Raw genomic sequence first — 19,797 nt, forward strand, 5'->3', positions numbered from 1 at the left:
TTCGAATTATCCATAGAGCCACGATAGCACCCATTCAGGCCTACCGCATGCGGATTATTCCTAGCTCGGCATGTCTTAAATGCCTTGCACCGGAAGCATCTCTGTCTCACGGATTTTGGTCATGTCCCTATCTGCAAAGCTTTTGGACTAATCTCTGGCAGCATTTAACCGGGATTTTGAGCAATGTACCTGATCTCTCGGCTGCACTGGCCATTCTAGGAGTAAGTGAAGCAGACACTGATTGGAGTGCTTACAATTCTATGTTTATCAATAAGTCTTTGGGACAAACGAGGAAGTGCATTCTTATGAAATGGAATTCCCCAGACTACCCGACGATAGACATGGCATTCTGAGATGCTTACTCTCTTACAACTAGACTATCGTACATGGCTCTTAGCTACTCCCCACAAAAAAGGGGCTTTTGCCAAGGTTTGGGATCCATTTATATGATGTCTCTCAAAAGAATGGGATGGAAAATTTCAAGAAATTTCATGTTAAGCTACCGTATGGACTGGAGACTTCAAGTATATGTATTGCTATGTATTGTTAGGTACTGTCATGTCTAGCTGCATGGTTCTAAAAGCGTGGATTGTCTTGTTGGGCGGCGGGGGGGGGGGTAGATGGGGGAAGCAGAGGGGAATTCGATTTTCAGATGTAATTCTTTAGTACCATTGTTGGTGTCAAGGTTTCATGTTTATACTGTACAATTTTTTATGTAATGGTTATTTTCAATAAAATCTCTGAAAATAAAAAAACAAAAAACAGATAACCATAACTGTACTCAACTAAACACTGAACCCCAGTAAGAATATAGATGCCCTGATCTAGGGACTGGATGATGGCTTACCCGTAATCTCTTGGAAATCTATATCTACTCCACGGTTGAACCCTTGGCACCGATCTTCGGCAGCCATGGGCGGGATGCTGAGTCCATCTGTCTACTCTAAGGAAAACGAAATTATCAAGTAATTTCTCCATTTCCTAGCATGTAGCCAGATGGACTCGGGACCAATGGGATGTAGAAAAGCTATTCCCGATCGGGGCTGGAGGCTGCCCGTGGTCCAGTTAACACCGCCCTTGCAAAGACTGGGTCTTCTCGAGCCTGTATGTCCAGGTGATAGAAGCTGGAGAAGGTCTGCAAGGAAGACCACGTTGCCGCTTGGCAGATATTGACAGGAGATGGCAGCCTAGCTTCCGTCCATGAGACCGCCTGAGACCTAGTGGAATGAGATTTAAACCTGGGAAGTTAATGGCTTTCCAGTCTCCACATAGGCTCCCATGACCAACTCCTAATCCAGCAACTATGGTAGCCCACGAAGCTGGTTCGCCCTGTTCCTTCCACCGTGAAGGACAAACAGGCGGTCTGTCTTTAGGACTGGTTCTGAAACTTCCAGATACTGCACCTAAAGTCTACTGGCATTCAAATGACAGAAGAAGCAGAATTCTTCTGCAACCTTGTGCTTATCTAGGGATGGCAATGAAATGGACTGATTCAAATGAAACTCTGAGACTACCTTAGGTAAGAAGGATGGAAGGGTAAGAAGCTGCAACTCTCCTGGAGTCATCTGGAGGAACAGTTCCCGACACGACAATGCCTGTAGTTCAGAGATGAGACATGCTGAGCATATAGCCACCAGGAACACAGTTTTCAAGGTTAATAAACTCAAGGAAAGACTGTGCAGCGGCCAACAGGAGGGCCCTGCCAAAAATACTAATACTAGATTAAGATTCCACAAGGGAACCAGCCACCATAGGGGTGGCCGGAGGTGCTTCACCCCTTTCAGAAAATGGGCCACATCCGGACAAGCCAACAGGAGGGTTTCCTTTCACCTTGCTCCTGAAACAGGAGAGAGCCGCTACCTGGACCTTCAAGGAGTTAAGGGTCAAACCTTTATTAAAGCAGTCCTGTAAAAATTCCAGAATTATTGGAATTTTGACCGCCCTGGGAGGGACACTGCGTTCCTTGCACCAAGCCTCAAATACTCTCCAGAGCTGCACATACGCTAGGGATGTAGAGAATTTCCGAGCACGGAGTAAGGTGGCAATTAATGCCGCGGAATATTCTCGCTTCATCAGGCGAGCTCCCTCAAGGCCAGACCATAATACAGAATTGAGTCGGATCCTCATGAAGGATCGGTCCCTGCTGAAGCAGGCCCCTGTGCACTGGGAGGTACAGAAGGGTCTCTAACAGGAGTCTCCGCATGTCCGCATACCACAAACGCCTGGGCCAATCTGGAACTATTAGTAGGACCTTGTGGTGCTCGATTCTATGAATGATCCTGCCCAGCAGTGGCCAAGGAGGGAAGGCATATAGTAACTAACATTGGATCCTACCAGGATAGCAATGCCTTCTGTAGAGGTCTCATATGAGCAAACACCAGTGGAACCAATTCCAAGGTAGATGCCATGGAGCAGAGGACCTGCAAGTAATCCCAGACCCTAGGCACTCGGGCCTCCAATAGATGTAGAACTTGAGACTGCAACTTCACAATACGCTCCTCTGTGCGAAACACTTTCCCCACTCGGGTATCTAAAAGCGCACCCAAAAACTCCAGGACCTGTTAAGGGGAGAGATGCTCTTGGACAAATTCACTATCCAATCCAAGGATCTCAAGCGGTGCAACACCACTTCCACTGCCTGCCTGTAAAGGACCTCTGACTTCACTCAAATGAGCCGATCATCCAGATATGGGTGAACCAGCACACCCTCCTTTCTGAGGGCTGCTGCCACCACCATCATCACCTTTGAAAAGGTTCTCAGAGCCGTTGCCAAACCGAACAGAAGGGTGCAAAGTTGAAAATGAACCGGAGAAACCTTTGATGATCCGGACGGATCCCTATGTGTAGGTACGCTTCTGTTAGATCCAAGGAAGTCAGGAACTCTCCGTTTCGTACCACTGAAATGACCAACCGCAGAGTCTCCATCTGAAACTGGGGAACTGTGAGAGCTTCGTTCACTTTCTCTAAGTCCAGAACTGGACAGAACATTCCCTCCTTTTTTGGAACCACAAAATAAATGGAATAATGTCCCATCCCTTGCTCTTCCTGGGGGACGGGAACAATGGTTCCCAGCATTCCCAGACGTCAGATAGTTTGTTACACGACCATCTTCTCTTCCACCGAGGCACAAGGAGATACCATGAATTACTGACACAGAACTAAGCCTGAAACAACATGTATCTCTAAAAGTGAAAGAAGGCTCGCCAAACTTATGGTCCTCAGGAGACTAAAACCATTAACACCAACAAATTTTCGTACAGTGTTACAAGCACTAATATCTGCTAGAACAGACCTCTGTATCACACTATTTTTGGGATTACCATACATAACTATAAGACCACTCCAAATTTTGCAAAACTCTGCTGCAAGAATTCTTACTGGTAAAAAGAAAAAGTGATCACATTACTGAAACCCTAGCAAAATTACACTGGCTACTCATAGAACAAAGGATACATTACAAAACACTATGCACAATACACAAACCAATTAACGATGAAAAAACGGAGTGGCTGAACACAGCACTGCGTGTGCATGTCCCTCAGAGAAATCTCAGATCGGCCAACAAAGCCCTCCTAACTATCCCTTCAGTTAGAACAGCATGACTGACACAAGTTAGAGAGCGGGCACTAGCATAGGAGGGACCGATACTATGGAACACCATGCCCCTTGAAATTAGACTGCAAAAAAATTTCAAACTTAAAAAAAAAAAAAAAAAAAAAAGTTTAAAAACCTGGCTTTTCAATCAAGCGTTTTACAAAGAGAACGGAGAAATGGAAAAATAAAGCACAGTAGAACATCAACCCACAGCACGTAATTTTGTTATGTTTACTATTTCACCATTAATTGTAATGTAAATACTCTCGCCCTCCTTCCTCCTAATACAACACCTCTCAAATCAGATGAGAATTTCAATTTGTTCGCTAAACCTAAGTTGGACAGCTTCGAATTAATCTCCACCAAAGAGATTGAATCCATTCTAAAAAGACAGAAACCATCTAGTCATCCGGCTGATAATATCCCATCAAGACTCCTGCTGCTTATTCCAGACACAATCTCAGGACCTCTAACAAATATTATTAACAGCCTTCTAACTCAAGGAAGCTACCCAGACAGCCTAAAAACTGCTTCTCTTAAGCCCCTCCTCAAGAAACACAATCTAGACCCTAATGTACTAGCCAACTTTAGACCCATCTCCAATCTACCATTCGTTGCCAAACTTACAGAGAAACTGGTAAACACCCAGCTTTCAGAATATCTAGAGGACCATAAGATCCTATACCCCTCGCAATATGGCTTCCGGAAATCACGCAACACGGAGACCCTCCTCATTTCGCTTACAGACCATATTATAATGGGATTAGACAAAGGACATTCCTTCTTATTAGTTCTGTTAGACATTTCGGCGGCATTTGACACAGTCAACCACACCATCCTCCTGGATCGCCTTGAGGATATCGGCATCTCCGGATCAGCCCACAACTGGTTCAGGTCCTTTCTCAGCAATAGGACTTTTAAAGTCAAAATCAATAACAAGGAGTCACCTCTAACAAAATCTTCCCTTGGCGTACCACAAGGATCCTCCTTATCTCCAACCCTCTTTAATATATACCTCCTCCCCCTCTGCCAACTACTGACAGACCTCAACCTAATTCACTATCTGTACGCAGATGATGTACAGATTCTAATCCCAATAACAGAATCCATCTCAAAAGCTCTCACCTACTGGAATAACTGTCTTCTATCCATTACTAATCTACTCAACAGCTTAAACTTGGTCCTCAATGCCTCAAAGACGGAACTTCTCTTCATCTCTTCAAATGAAAACAATCTTCCTCCACCTTCACCGCACAATGCTCACATCACCTGTACGCACGTTAGAGACCTTGGGGTAATAATAGACAATCGTCTAAACCTTAAAAAAATGGTCAACACAACCACCAAAGACAGTTTCTTCAGACTACAGGTTTTGAAACGACTGAGACCACTCTTATTTTTCCAAGACTTCAGGACAGTCCTCCAGGCTCTTCTGTTCGCCAAAATAGATTACTGCAGTGCCCTCTTTCTAGGCCTCCCTAAATCTACCACCAAACCACTGCAGATGTTACAAAATGCGGCAGCGAGACTGCTGACCAACACCAGCCGCGGTGAACACATCTCCCCCGTCCTCAGAAACCTACATTGGTTACCAGTAAATTTCAGAATCCTGTACAAATCTATTACCCTAATACACAAAACCATCCATCAGCAACTCCAACTCGACCTGGATATCCCTTTCAAACTCCACTCCTCTAACAGACCAACGAGAGATATCCACAAAGGCACTCTGAAATTTCCCCCTACTAAAGCCACTCGCCGCTCTACGACCAAAGACAGAGCTTTTTCAATTGCAGGCCCAGCTATCTGGAACAATATCCCAGCAAATCTCAGATTGGAACCCTGCCTCTTAACCTTCAGAAAAAGACTAAAGACGTGGCTCTTTCACCAAGCCTTCCCAGATCCACCGGATAATCACTAGTTTGAGCCTCACTTCTTACAAGGACTTTGACACACTTCCTCCTGAACAATGGACACTGGCATTTCCTGGTTAAAGCATATGCTCTAACCCGTTAAATTATTCGTATCATGTTATATTTATTCTACCTGCCTCTATCTTCCTTCCAGCTTGTCTTTAAGCCTCCAAGTTTTCCATACCTTGTTGATTGTAACTTTGACTTATTCCTTTTCCTTTGTTATCTATTATTTACCAGAATTGTTACCTCAGTTTTACCCTTTGTTAAAATGTAAACCGATCCGATATGGTTATCTACTATGAAGGTCGGTATAAAAAACTGCTAAATAAATGTACAAAGAGTATACATATAAGGTAAATCTTTCCAAGTATAATTGGACAAGATTCATAACATTCATCTAGATACTTTATTTTTGAAACTATGTAACCGGTCCTTTACTGGCACTCTGTTAGAAGTATTACCCAATGCAATTTCTTACATTGCTGTACGTTTACATAGTTCTATATGTAAACCGTTGTGATGGTATATAGTTTAACGACGGTATAAAAAAAAGAGTTTACATAAATAAATAAATAAAACGAACAGGTTTCTTAGTGAACGAGCAAACTTTAAAGCGTAGTCTTGTCCTAGTACACTTAGAACCAATTGGTCCGACGTGATCTTGGTCCACTCCTCATAAAATTGAGTCAAGCAACCTCTGATGAGTGGGACTGAGGAGTGGGCTTGGCTCCACCACTACCTCGGCTGGAGCCCTCTCTGCTCTTCCTATGGCCTCAAAATGACTGGTTCCAGGACTGCGACCTCCCTGAGGTCTGCCTTTGGACGGCGCCCGGAGCTCTGCCTTGTTGAAGAACATAAGAACATAAGAAATTGCCATGCTGGGTCAGACCAAGGGTCCATCAAGCCCAGCATCCTGTTTCCAACAGTGGCCAATCCAGGCCATAAGAACCTGGCAAGTACCCAAAAACTAAGTCTATTCCATGTTACCATTGCTAATGGCAGTTGGACACGCCTTTGCCCCCGAAATCGAGAGCACGCCGGAAAAAATCCTTTGGGCCCTTTGGGGCTTGTCCTTCGGCAGGTTGTGTACTTTATTATCCCCCAGAAGCTTTATCAGCTGCTCCAAGTCTTCTCTAAAAAGAAGCTTGCCCTTTAAAAGTAAGTAAGGCTCTAAGCTGGGCCTTTGATGAAACGTCCACCAACCACTTTTGCAACCAAAGAAGCCTCCTGGCTGAGACCGCTGACATAACCATCTGATGATGTCAGCGCTGACATAACCATCTGATGATGTCAGCGCTGACATAACCATCTGATGATGTCAGCGCTGACATAACCATCTGATGATGTCAGCGCTGACATAACCATCTGATGATGTCAGCGCTGACATAACCATCCGCTGACATAACTCCCTACCACTGTATCCTCACTCCCCCCCTTCAACATGCACCCATAATTATCCCCCCCCCCCACCTCCACTCACTTCCTCACCACCCTCCCTCATCTCACGCCCCTCCCACTCTACCCCCCTCCCTCCCTCTCCACCCCTCCCCCCCATAAAGACCTCTCACCCCCCACAAAGACCCCTCCGCTAGCCTCCCGCCACCCACCGCCTCTACTTCCCCTCCCTCTATCTTCCCTCACATTAATACCCTCTCCAAACCTGAAACAAGCCACATTGCTTTGATCTAGACTGTTATAAATTGTTCAAACACCACATTACGATGTCACCCCGACGCAATGTAAATTGTCATAAATCCTTGTTGCAATGTAAAATGTTTTTGTTTTAAACTCTCAAATTACCTCATTACTATGTAAACCCATATTCATATGACATTATAAATGTTACTGTGATTTACTACTATCCTATATATTTTAATTTGTTATAATCTATACTCATCTCCTTCGTTGCTAGACAAGTTACCATGTTAAATGTTACAATGTAAAACAAGGCAAGTTACCATGTTAATTGTTTCGTGTAAAATAAGGCAGACCCTGCCCTATTCACCGAGTTATATGTAAACCGATGTGATATCTCGATCGAATGTCAGTATATAAAAGCAAATAAATAAATAAATACATACATACATAAATAAATCATAGAAACATAGAAATGACGGCAGAAGAAGACCAAACGGCCCATCCAGTCTGCCCAGCAGAAGTACGGATGAGGTCATACAATGCATCGGCACCATAAGTGACCACTGCGTCCAAGCGCTCCGCCTGCTTAGTCTCTGAGGGCGACATAGCTTTGTTATTTTGAAACTGCTGCACCCATCGCAGCCCAGCCCGAAGCATAAAACTGCTGCACACACCAAAAAAGCACGGATGCCAAGAGCAGACACTTTGAAAATCTTAAGGTGCACCTCAAGCTTCCTGACCTGTAATTCCTTCAAAGCTGCAGCGCCGGCCACTGGAATGGTGGTCCTTATCGTAACTGCCGTGGAGGCATCCACCTTTGGAACCCTTAAGGGCTCCAGAGTGTGTTCGGGCAAAGGACACAGCTTATCCACGGTTCTGCTAACCTTAAGGCCAGTCTCCGGAGTATCCCGCTCCCTGAGCACCAGCTGTTTAACCGACTTATGTAAAGGGAAGGTCTTGGTTGGACCACGTAAGCCAGCCATGACCAGATCCACTGCCTCCTGGTCAGACTCCCTACTCGCTCCGCATGCGTTGCATCGGCACCCATGTGGCATGGCCTACCCCGACCATGCGGCACACGCCCAGAGAGGAGAAGGCACTGGGGCTGTGGCTAAATGGGGGCTCAGTAAGGTAAGTCGAGCAAGGGGCACCCAACAGAAAGAGAAGAAGGGGAAAAAAACAAAACACAAAAACCCACACACTCTCTCCTATCATTTTTTTTTAAACTTTATAAGAGACAAAAATAAACTTTTTATAATAAACTTTATATGAGAGACTCAGAACCAATGTCAGGAAACATTTCTTTACGGAGAGGGTGGTGGATGCCTGGAATGCTCTTCCAGAGGAAGTGGTAAAGACCAAAACTGTGAAGGAGTTCAAAGAGGCGTGGGATAAATACTGTGGATCCATAAAGACTAGATGGGAATGAAGAGTAGAGCCATGGGGGTAGCTGCGGGAATGACAGCTACTACCTGGAGATTAATACCCTTATTCAATAAACATTCTCACTCTCAATGCGACTCCAACATTGCTCTATGCTTCAACGGCAAGAGGAAATGTGGTAAAAAGGATTTGCATTCACAAAAAATGGGGAGTAGCTTGCTTGTTGCGGCAGTTACTACCCCAAACCAAATAAGTCTGATACTTCACTTTCAATGCATATCCAGCATAGTGCTCTGCTTCAACGGCAGGGGGGAAAGAGGAAAAGAGGATTTATATTCAGGTAACAACCAATAAGGACTGAATTACATAGTCTGAGTAAACAAATAATTATGGATGTACCTTGCTTGTTACAGCGGTTACTACCCCGAATCAATTAAGCCTGATACTTCACTTGGAATACATATCCAGCGCAACTCACTGCTTCAACGGCAGGGGGGAATAAAGAAGAAAGGAATTATATTCAGACAACAACCAACAAGGACTGAATGGCACAGGCTGGGTAAACAAATAAACGTGGGAGTAGCTTGCTTACTGCAGCAGTTATTACCCCTAACCAATTAAGCTAGATACTTCACTTAGATGCAGCTACAGCACTGCTCTCTACATCAATAGCGGGGGTGGAAGGTAACTAGAACCAAAAAGTTACTAATAAGGGCCAAGAGTAACAGATAAGTATGAGAAAAAAAAAAAGTGTGAAAGCTTGCTGGCAGACTGGATGGGCCGTTTGGTCTTCTTCTGCCATCATTTCTATGTTTCTATATGTTTTTATAAATTGTTAACTTCCCTGTCTAAAAGGGTGACAGAGGTTTCTCCCAATCCTCCTGGAGGTGAGGGAACTGGACCACCAGCTTTCACCTCTGGCAAGATTCAGTGAGTAATCAAGGGTCCCCAACCCCTGCTTGCCCACCTCTACCACCAGGAGGGATGATCCCACCAGGACCTGCCAATCTCCTGGGAGGAAAATCTCCTTTTTCTTCCTTCTCTTTTTTTTTCTCCTAGGTACAGAGCTGCAGGTTTTGCACCTCCTCCATCTGCTGGAGACAAAGAAATACTGAGGGACTGCAGGTGGCACACCAGGTTATGAGGCGGTGGCTGCAAAACTCTCTGTCTCCATCTGCTGGAAGGAAGGCAAAACCCAGGAGTCTGGACTGATCTGGGTACATACAGGGAATATGAAATTTTCTCTTACTGGATGTGCCAGCTTTAGTGCATAACCATTACGATGTCTAGGACCCACTGGTCCATTGTAATATGTATCCACTCTTTACAAAACAGTTGAAACTTGTCACCTATTGGCTCTAATAAAGAATTGATCCACAGACCCTCAATGCATTGTGGCAGAGGCTCTTGTGTTCATTTAAGATCTCCTGGGTCCTCAAAAAGGACTGCATCTTCTCTCTAAATCTTGCAGCTTGAGAACTGTACCACCTCTCTGGGCGAGATCACCAGTAATCTTGGAATTGATTGATTCCGATCTCTGAAAGTGCGGTTAGACATTCTCAATCTATCTTCTGGCAGTCTTCGTGGCTTTGTTTCGCCTAAATTTTTGACTAGCCCTTCCAATTCTTTTCCAAAATGTTTACTTAAAAGGTAAATTTGCATAAGTGAATTTTAGACCATGCATCTGACATCCAATGGCGAAACCAAAGAAGCCTTCTTGCTACCACAGATAACACTAGAGATCTAGCTCTTACTCTAATTATGTCATATAAGTTGTCTGCAGTCGCAGACTCGAGTTTGGAAATTTCTTCTCCAATGCAGAAGAGCTCTTGCAACATAACTTGAGCAAATAGCTGCTTGAAAAGGCAATAGCTGAAAATATATGCTTTAAAAATTAGCTCTGTCCTGAAGGTCCTTCAAGGCTGCACCTTCTTAATTTTCCTGGTCACTGCTGAGACCATTGCATCAACCGTTGGCTGATGAAAAAGACACTTCTGTATCTCAATCGGCAGGGGGTACAACTTGTTAAAAATGTGCAAATGCCTATCTCCTACCTCTGGGGACTCCCAGTCAGCAAGCACTCGGATAGATTCTCTCTCCAAATGCATTAGAAAGGGGGCAGATGCCTTTTGCATTCCCTTTAATATTGTATTCCAAGCAGGTGCCACCTTGCTCTCTGTTAGTTTCAATACAGAGTTCACTTGAGAACTTAAGGCTTTCATTTCTTCTTTATAGAAAAGCCTTATTAGAACCTTATCTTCAAAATATATTTCTCCCTCTTCAAGGGAATCAAAACGACTCCCTGCACAATCCTCCTCTTGGAACCTCAGTATAACCTCTCTTCTTCTGAGGCCTGTTTAAGTGGGTTGGCGTTCGTTCTGAGGAGATGGGACTGGCTGAGATTAAACCTCCCATGAGGCAGTCTGGCCCTGCAAGGGTCAAAAAGCCCAATGCAAGAGCTTAAAGAATTCTGGAAAGTAATCATTATTTGAAGGGGGAAAAAAAAGGGTGGGGACATTGCCCCTGGTGAGATCTCAGTTCTGGAGACTGCACCTGAAAAGGGACAGAAATAGGATGGAGTTGGTCCAGAGGGTGGCAACTAAAATGGTGAGTAGTCTTTGTTCTAAAGCCTATGGGAATAGACAAAGATCTAAACAGGTCTACCCTAGAGGAAAAGCAAGAAAGGGGAGATATGGTAGAGACCTTCAAATATCTCAAAGGTTTCCATGCACAGGAGGTGAGCCTTTTTCAATGGAAAGGAGGCTCTAGAACGAGGGTTCATGAGATGAGGTTGAAAGGGGCAGACTCAGGAGTAATCTTAGGAAATATTTCTTTACAGACAGGGTAGTGGATTTGTGGAACAGCTTTCCCAGTGGACGTGGTGGAGACAAAAACAGTATCTGAATTCAAGAAAGCACGGGATAAATACAGGATCCCAAGAGTATGTGATGAGAATTATAATGGTAAATTAATTGGATGGATGAGCGGATGGGGATGGGCCTTAGGTCTGTTTCTGGGAGCTTCAACAGGCTCCTGCACCACTAAAACTGACTTTGCCTGCAATGACGACAACGCAGGCTCCAAAGCATGCCTGGCAATGTTAAGATTTCATCTGGCTCAGAGTTGCTGCAGCGTAACTGGCAGAGGGATTCGTGCCCTGCTGAAGAGAGCTTGGTTCCACAAGCCTGACAGCAACAATGTTTTTTTCTGCCATTATTTACTATTAATGCTAAGTCTATGCTTCAAACAATCCCGTAACAATTAAGGGTCCCTGTACTGATCTGCTAGAAACAGATGCCAATTGAAGCCTTACCTTTAAAAATGGATTTAAAAAAAAAAGCAAAAAAAAAACTAATCTTACAGCACTCGTCAGTTAGCACCTTTAACTTTTCTATTTTTAAGACCCCCTGAAATGAAACGATTCTTCAAGAAGCATTCCTACAGAAAGGAAAATTATTCAGATGAACTCCACCCAATCCCAGACACCTTGGGATAGGGAGTTGGGCTACGCCGAGGGCTCACGTCAGTCACTGCATGGCAAAATATTTATTTATTTCTTAAATACGGGAGCATGGCCACTTCTTTGGCAAAAGAAGAAAAATCAGCTCTCTGAAGGATACAGCAATCACACTGGCTCTGCATAAAAAGTTGTTAAAGGCTTAACGTTTTAATCCGAGGGTGAGCATGAGCCAACACCCATCCTTCCAATGCCTGGAGGCAGAGATACTGGCTACTCTGGTTCTGTTATAAGTACTAGTGAGGTCATAAAATATTATATATAATATATAGAAGTAGGCTTTTGACAAAACAAATAATATGTGGGTTCCTAAACTAGAATATCCACCAATAAACCCTGTAAAAAAAATGTACCACCACTAATATCTTAATTAATATGAAAAAGTTGTTGTTGTTGCAAGCTTTATTACACAATATCAAAAGATAAAACACTATGGCACGTACATACATTGATCACAAAGCGTGCCCTAATCAAATCATTCCTCGCTCACGCCGCTTCTAAAATCACTTAACGCCGTGTGCATTTGTAGCATGTACAGAAAGCAAACAACGCACAAATATATATATAAACCGCTTTCAATGAAAACAATTTCAATAAGGCCGGATTGCAAAAGGTTACTCTGGGAATAGCAGAAAGTCACATAAAAGGCATCTTCATTCAAAAGGAAAAAAATTGAAACATTGTCCAGAAAAAAAAGGATACTTTATGAAAGTCACACCGAAGTGCTGTGTAGAGTCCCATTGCATTTCTCTAGCACCCCATATATTTATTTAAAATCTTTTCTATACCGTCGTTAAGTTAATTTACCATCACAACGGTTTACAGAAAGGCACATAAAGTAAGAGAGATTGTTTGAAATAGAAAACATATTATAAGACGTGCCAACAAGGAGCGGTAACAGGGTTCTTTTAATATAAAACTATTTGTTGAGTTTTGCTTACATGTCGGAGGAAAGTCTCTTTTTACAGTTCGTATATAAAGTTAACAATTACGAGCTTATTTGTTTTCTCCGTTCTCTTTAGAAAAAGCCAGGCTTTTAAGACTTCCTTTGAAAAGTTTGAAGTTTCTCTGCAGTCTCATCTCCAGCGGCACTGAATTCCACAATACGGGTCCTGCCAAAGACCGTGCTCGCTCCCTTACTTGTGTGAGTCGTGCTGACTTAACAGATGGAACAGCCAGTAGGGCCTTAGTAGCCGGCCTCAGATTTCTGTGTGGTACGTGTACACGTAAGTGCTGTGTTCAGCCACTCCGCTTTTCCATCATGAATTAATTTGTGTATTGTACATAGCGTTTTATATTGTACTCTTTGTTCTAGAGGTGACCAGTGTAGTTCTGAAAGTGTTACTGTAACGTGGTCTCTCTTCCCTTTTTCCTCGAGATTCTCGCGGCAGAATTTTGCAATATTTGAAGCGGTCTTATGGTCACCTGTGGTAATCCTAGTAGCAGGGCGTTACAACAATCAGTGCTTGCGAAGATTAGTGCTTATAGAGCTGTTCGGAAATTTGCTAGCATTAATAAAAGGTTTTAACTTTCTGAGAGCCATTAAATTAGCGTATCCTCCTTTTACTTTCAGTGATATGTGAGATGTTTCAGGTTTAGTTCAGGGTCTATTATTACACCTAGGTTATGCACCTTCACCGCTAATTCCACTGTTTGATTATTAGGCCTGGATTCATCATTTCGCTTTAATTATAACAAAATGATTGCCCGTGGGGGCAAAAGTGAGCAGGTGGCTGCATCGCGGCGGTGCGTTTTCGCCCTCCGCGGTCGCGCCGTACACTGTCACCCCCACAGCGTAGCTATTTCCGGCGCTAATGCGGGCGCTAACGGGCGATACATTTAATCGCCCACAGCACTACAGGCCCCTAAATTTTCCTTCACCCCGCCCAAACTCCTCCCCTTTCCCTAATTTGAATTTCCAAATCGCGTGTGTTAGGACGTCATCGCAATTTGAGGAATGACCCTGTTAGATTCCAAAAATGTTTGTCCTGTATTGTCTCTGTCCCTGTAAAGGCCTCTTCTGCCGTACAAGGCTTCTTCTGGGGCTAAGAAAAAAAAGCTGTTCACAACTATTCTTGCGCTGGTAACATGGACTGTATTTGGTGAAGAGAAATCGATCTCTTGTTTGCTAGTTCTACTGAAAAGATTAAATATTAATACAATATATTTGCTATTAGTGCCTGCGTCCAATTATTATTACATGAAAACAACCTTTTTTTACAGGGTCTATTGGTGGATATATATGTGCGCCTCCAGATACAGGAGGGGAGGGATAAAATCCATTTGCCCTCGACTGGTGTAGAAGTGGAAGGGAGAGATGAAGAGCAGACGGGGAGATTTTCTGTTCAGCAAGACAAGCGAGATAAAAAGAACCAGGTTCACTGCCCATTCACCCAGTAAATCACCTTTTCACTGGACTTGGTTAGGATGAGGATAGGACTCTCTAAATCTCCCCACAGATAAAATAGCTTAAGTACATAAACACACTACTAGGGCTATCCCTGCACCCCGTCACAAAGCCCTTATCCTAACTACCCCCTGCTCCACACAACACCGCCCCACCGTCCTTACCTGTATAGTGATAATCTGCTAAGGGGTGGGACCGGGGCCTTGATGGCATCTTCAAGAGCAATAGCTCCAGTGCAGCCTGGATAGGGAGAGAGGAACATACAAGCACTGTAAGACCTAGCTTTATCCTAAGGCTTTAAGCTAAAATGTGGACATTAACAGTTCTTGATACAGGGGTTTGCTCCAGTCCTCTTCTGAGGGGGAGGAATAAGCTGCACTGGGTTTCCTACAGCCCTCTGCCTCACTGTCTGAGAAACCCAGGGGACCGATGTTAGCTTTCAGTCAGACTCGCAAAGTAATAAACGGCAGCACCTACGTGCAAGTCCTTCACATTTTATTTTACCCTGGAACTAGCTGAGATGGAAATGATTATATAGCTACATAAGAATTACTCTGCTAATCTTTTACATCCTGCTCCCTCCCTCCCTCCAATCCCAGCACCTTCTTTGCTATAGCCTATGTCCCCTTGCCCCGTGCTTTCAAATCCCTCTAGATACTTTACCTCAGTAACTCTCCTGCCCCTGAGCTCTCCAGATCTCACATCCCTCTACATCCTGCACACACAGCCTCCTGTCCCATAGGTCCTCTTAGCTAATCCTCTGTCCACAGGTCCCCTGCCTCCCAGAAACCCAGCCCACCATGCAGCCTGTGGCAGAGCAAAGATGATAGAGACCCCAGGCATGCGATGGGCCTTCTGATCCTTGCTCCCCCCGCGCTCCAGGGCATTCTGACATTACCAGCGTATCCCCGTTGGCCTCGAACAGGCAATGCAATGCGAGCTCCTGGTTGGTGCCACCTCCAGGGAAGGCACTGGAACATGCCATGTTCAGCAGACTCTCCACTAGGACAGAAGAGCAGGAAATTAGCCAGGAGCCTTCATCAGGACGCTGTGCAGACCTCTGAATAGCCAGTGCAGGAATGTCTCCCCACACCCCCCTCGTTTCTCTCTACCTACAGACTGTGGTGTTTTACTTAAGTATTACACCGATTGGCTCTATGTACTCTCTCTATTGTAGCATTTTGTGTGTTGCTTACATCAGAAACCAATGCTGATTATGTGCTTTTGTACCAGTTTATTGTTACTAATAATAAATACAGTTTGACTTAATTCAGTATTACTTTGTTTCTAGCTTTAGGTCAGCTTCGAGGTCGGATTTTATTTTAGAGGCTTGCACTTTATTGCATACTTGTATGTGAACTTTGGCTCTAAAATATTTTCCTGCACAACTGTTGCTTTGAAGCTTTATAATTGTTGAATTATCTTTTATAATTCACTAGTGTCTTTCAAGAAAAAAAGAAGAAACAGTAAAAGTGTAAGAAAAGGAAAATTGGTTCTCATCTGCTAATTTTCATTCCTGAAATACCACAGATCAGTCCAGATTCCTGGGTTTTACCTCCCTGCCAGCAGATGGAGACAGAGGAAAATTTCACTGACACTGCCATATAATTTAGTGCGCCACCTGCTGTCCCTCAGTATTGATGTGTACCCAAGCCAAGATGATAAACTAGCAAACCAACACAAACTTGAATCCAAAACTCACACCCTGAGCAGGCGGAAGGTGACGTTACAACAAAAAATGGAAATTTGTTCCAAGAAACCAAAGCAGAACAGCACTGAATTCGCCTGCAACTCTGCATTCCCCCAATGGGTGGGTCTCTGGACTGATCTGTAGTATTCCAGGAACGAAAATTAGCAGGTTAGAATCAGTTTTCCTTTTCTGTTCATACCCCAGATCAGTCCAGACTCCTGGGATGTACCTAAGCTCCCCTAAACAGGGTGGGATGGTGAGAATCCCGTTCGTAGAACACGTGTACCAAAAGCACAGGGAATCCGGAGCCTGGACATCCAACCGATAATGTCTGGTAAAAGTGTGCAACGACTTCCAAGTAGCCACCCTGCAAATCTCTTGTGGGGATACCTGTTGGGATTCGGCCCAAGAAGTCGCCTGAGAACGAATCGAGTGAGCCCTCAACCCTTGAGGCACAAGACAACCCTTACAAGTATAAGCCAAGCCAATCAACGCGCAATCATAGCTTTTGACACCTTACATCCCTTCTTTGGACCACTCCACAAATGATTCATTTTCCGGAAATTATCAGTAATCTTACGAAACCTCAAAAATGCCCATCTTACCTCCAAGACTTGAAGCTCTTTTGCATGAGTCACGGACAAATCCAAAACTGGAAAAGTTGGAAGATCCACAGTTTGACCAAGATGAAACACCGAAACATCCTTTGGTAGAAAGGAAGGCACTGTGCATAACGATACCCCAAACTCTGAAATCTGCAGAAAAGGATCTCAACACGACAAAGCCTAAAACTCCAAGAGTCTCCTGTTAAACAAATAACCACTAGAAAAACCACCTTCAGAGTTAAGTCCTTTATGGTTGCCCTCTTCAATGGTTCAAACAGACCTGCACACATTCCTCTAAGCACCAGATTAAGGTTCCAAGAGGGACAGATCTTTCTCGCCGGAGGACACAAATTCATCTCTCACCAAGAAAAAAAGAAAATTAGGTTCTTACCTTTTGCTAATTTTCGTTCCTGTAGTACCGAGGATCAGTCCAGACTCCTGGGTTTTGCCCCCCCTCTAGCAGATGGAGACAGAAGTTTATAAACAAAAAACTCCGCCTACATATAGGCTGGTGCCACCTACAGTCTGGCAGTATTACTTAATGTCAAAGTAGCAGGAGAACCCGCAACAAAGAACCCAACGAACACTGAAGATTACCTCCAAACTAAGCGAAATTGAATCTTAACTCCACCCAACTGGGTACCGAACTCGAGGTAACCAACAAACAAACATATTCCAGCAAAAAAAAACAGCACACAGATCACACATCCTCTCCCGGCAGACAATCGCAATACTGGGCGGGACTCTGGACTGATCCTCGGTACTACAGGAACGAAAATTAGCAAAAGGTAAGAACCTAATTTTCTTTTCCCTGTACGTACCAGGATCAGTCCAGACTCCTGGGATGTACCAGAGCTTCCCTTACTGAGGGTGGGAGCCGGAGAGGCCTGCTCTAAGCACCCCTTCTCCAAATCCCGACGGCCCTGGCGCCTTCACATCCAAACGATAGTGCCGGGCAAAAGTATGGACTGACTTCCAAGTGGCCGCCCTACAGATCTCCTCTGTAGGAATATGTTGGCATTCCGCCCAGGATGCCGCCTGGGCGCGAGTTGAGTGGGCTTTCAGACCCACCGGCAACGGCTTCCCCGCCAACAGATATGCTGAGCGAATGGTTTCCTTCAACCAACGAGCAATTGTAGTCTTGGAAGCCGCTTTACCGCGCCGGGGACCACCATGGAGGACGAACAGATGATCGGAGACCCTGAACACATTAGTACTCTCCAAATAGTGTAACAAGACGCGCCGAACATCCAGCTTCCGCAGGTCCCTAGCTAAGGGATCCGAAGACTGTCCCTGACCGAACGATGGCAACTCCACCGTCTGATTGACGTGAAAGGACGAAACCACCTTTGGTAGAAAAGACGGCACAGTACGCAAGGAGACTCCCGAATCCGAAATCCTCAGAAAAGGTTCTCGACACGACAGAGCCTGCAGCTCAGAAATCCGCCGCGCCGATGCCATAGCTACCAAAAATACCGCCTTGAGCGTCAAGTCCTTAAGAGTGACGTGTCGCAGAGGCTCAAACGGTGCCTTACACAGCGCTTTAAGAACCACATTCAAATTCCAAGACGGACACGGAGGACGAAACGGAGGGCGTAACTGTTTTGCCCCCCGAAGGAAACGCACCACATCCGGATGTTGCGCTAGCGAAACTCCGTGCACTCGCCCCCGAAAAGATCCTAGCGCTGCCACTTGCACCCGCAAAGTACTACAGGACAGGCCCTTAGTCAACCCCTCCTGTAGAAACAGCAGAATATCCGGAATAGTCGCCCGAGTAGGTGCTGTGCCGCGATGCACACACCAAGTCTCAAACAGTCGCCACACGCGCACGTACGCCAGAGACGTAGACTTCTTTCGGGCATGCAACAACGTGGACACCACGGAAGGCGCGTATCCTTTAGAGCTCAACCGCTGCCTCTCAAAAGCCATGCCGCTAGACAAAAGCGATGCACCAGGTCGAAACAAACGGGCCCTTGATGTAGGAGATCCGGCAGAAACGGAAACCGAAGTGGCCCCTCGACCGCTAGATTTACCAGATCCGCGAACCAGGGCCTTCTTGGCCATTCTGGAGCCACCACGATCACCTCCGCCGGATGCTGCTCTATGCGACGCAGCACCCGTCCGATAAGCGGCCACGGAGGAAACACGTAAAGTAACACATCCCTCGGCCACTGAACTACCAGTGCATCCACTCCTTCCGCCAACGTCTCCCGGCGACGAGAGAAAAACCGAGGAGCCTTTGTATTGCGGAACGTGGCCATCAGGTCCATCGCTGGTGTGCCCCACCGATCGCAAATGAGCCTGAAGGCGTCCTCCGCGAGCTCCCACTCCCCGGGATCCAACCAATGCCGACTGAGAAAATCCGCCTGGACATTTTCCACCCCGGCTATGTGGGAAGCCGCGATACTGCTCAAATGGGACTCCGCCCATATCATCAACAACCGAGCTTCTGCCGCTACCGGCTGACTCCGGGTTCCCCCCTGACGATTGATATAAGCCACCGTGGTCGCATTGTCCGACAGAATCCTGACGGAACGCCCGCGGAGAAGCGGGAGGAACTTCACCAGAGCTAAGCGCACCGCTCGAGTTTCCAACCGATTGATGGACCACGACGCCTCCCGAGCCGACCATGTTCCCTGAACCGCTCGACCGAGACAGACTGCTCCCCAACCGAGCAGACTGGCATCCGTGGTAACCACCGTCCACGACGGAGTTTCCAACGAAACCCCGCGACTCAAGTTTCCTGGCAGAGCCACCATGGCAAGCTGTCTCTGGCTTCCTGGGTCAACGGCAGGCTGAGGAAAAATTCTTCCGAGACCGGGCTCCAACGGGAGAGCAACGCGGACTGCAAGGGACGCATATGCGCAAACGCCCATGGAACTAACTCTAGCGTGGAGTTCATAGAGCCCAAGACCTGCAGATAATCCCAGACCACTGGGACCGGTTTGTGCAACAACCTGCAAATTTGCCTCTGTAATTTGAGGATACGCTCTTGCGTTAGGGCCACCGTGCCTTGACACGTGTTGAACACCGCCCCCAAATACTCC

At 45.5% G+C, this 19,797-nt stretch overlaps 1 protein-coding gene across 1 annotated transcript in view; it reads right to left on the reverse strand.

Moving 5' to 3' along the window:
- LOC115098328 (transcriptional-regulating factor 1-like) overlaps positions 1–19,797 on the reverse strand; it is a 45,647-nt gene that overhangs the window by 15,872 nt on the left and 9,978 nt on the right. The window contains exons 6-7 of the mRNA XM_029614865.1: positions 15,354–15,457; positions 14,620–14,695 (exon numbers count right to left, since the gene is read on the reverse strand). Of these exons, the coding sequence (XP_029470725.1) occupies positions 14,620–14,695; positions 15,354–15,457 (180 nt within the window). The remainder of the gene's footprint in view (positions 1–14,619; positions 14,696–15,353; positions 15,458–19,797) is intronic.

Source organism: Rhinatrema bivittatum, chromosome 8 (genome assembly GCF_901001135.1).
Source record: "Rhinatrema bivittatum chromosome 8, aRhiBiv1.1, whole genome shotgun sequence".
Classification (NCBI taxonomy): Eukaryota; Metazoa; Chordata; class Amphibia; order Gymnophiona; family Rhinatrematidae; genus Rhinatrema; species Rhinatrema bivittatum.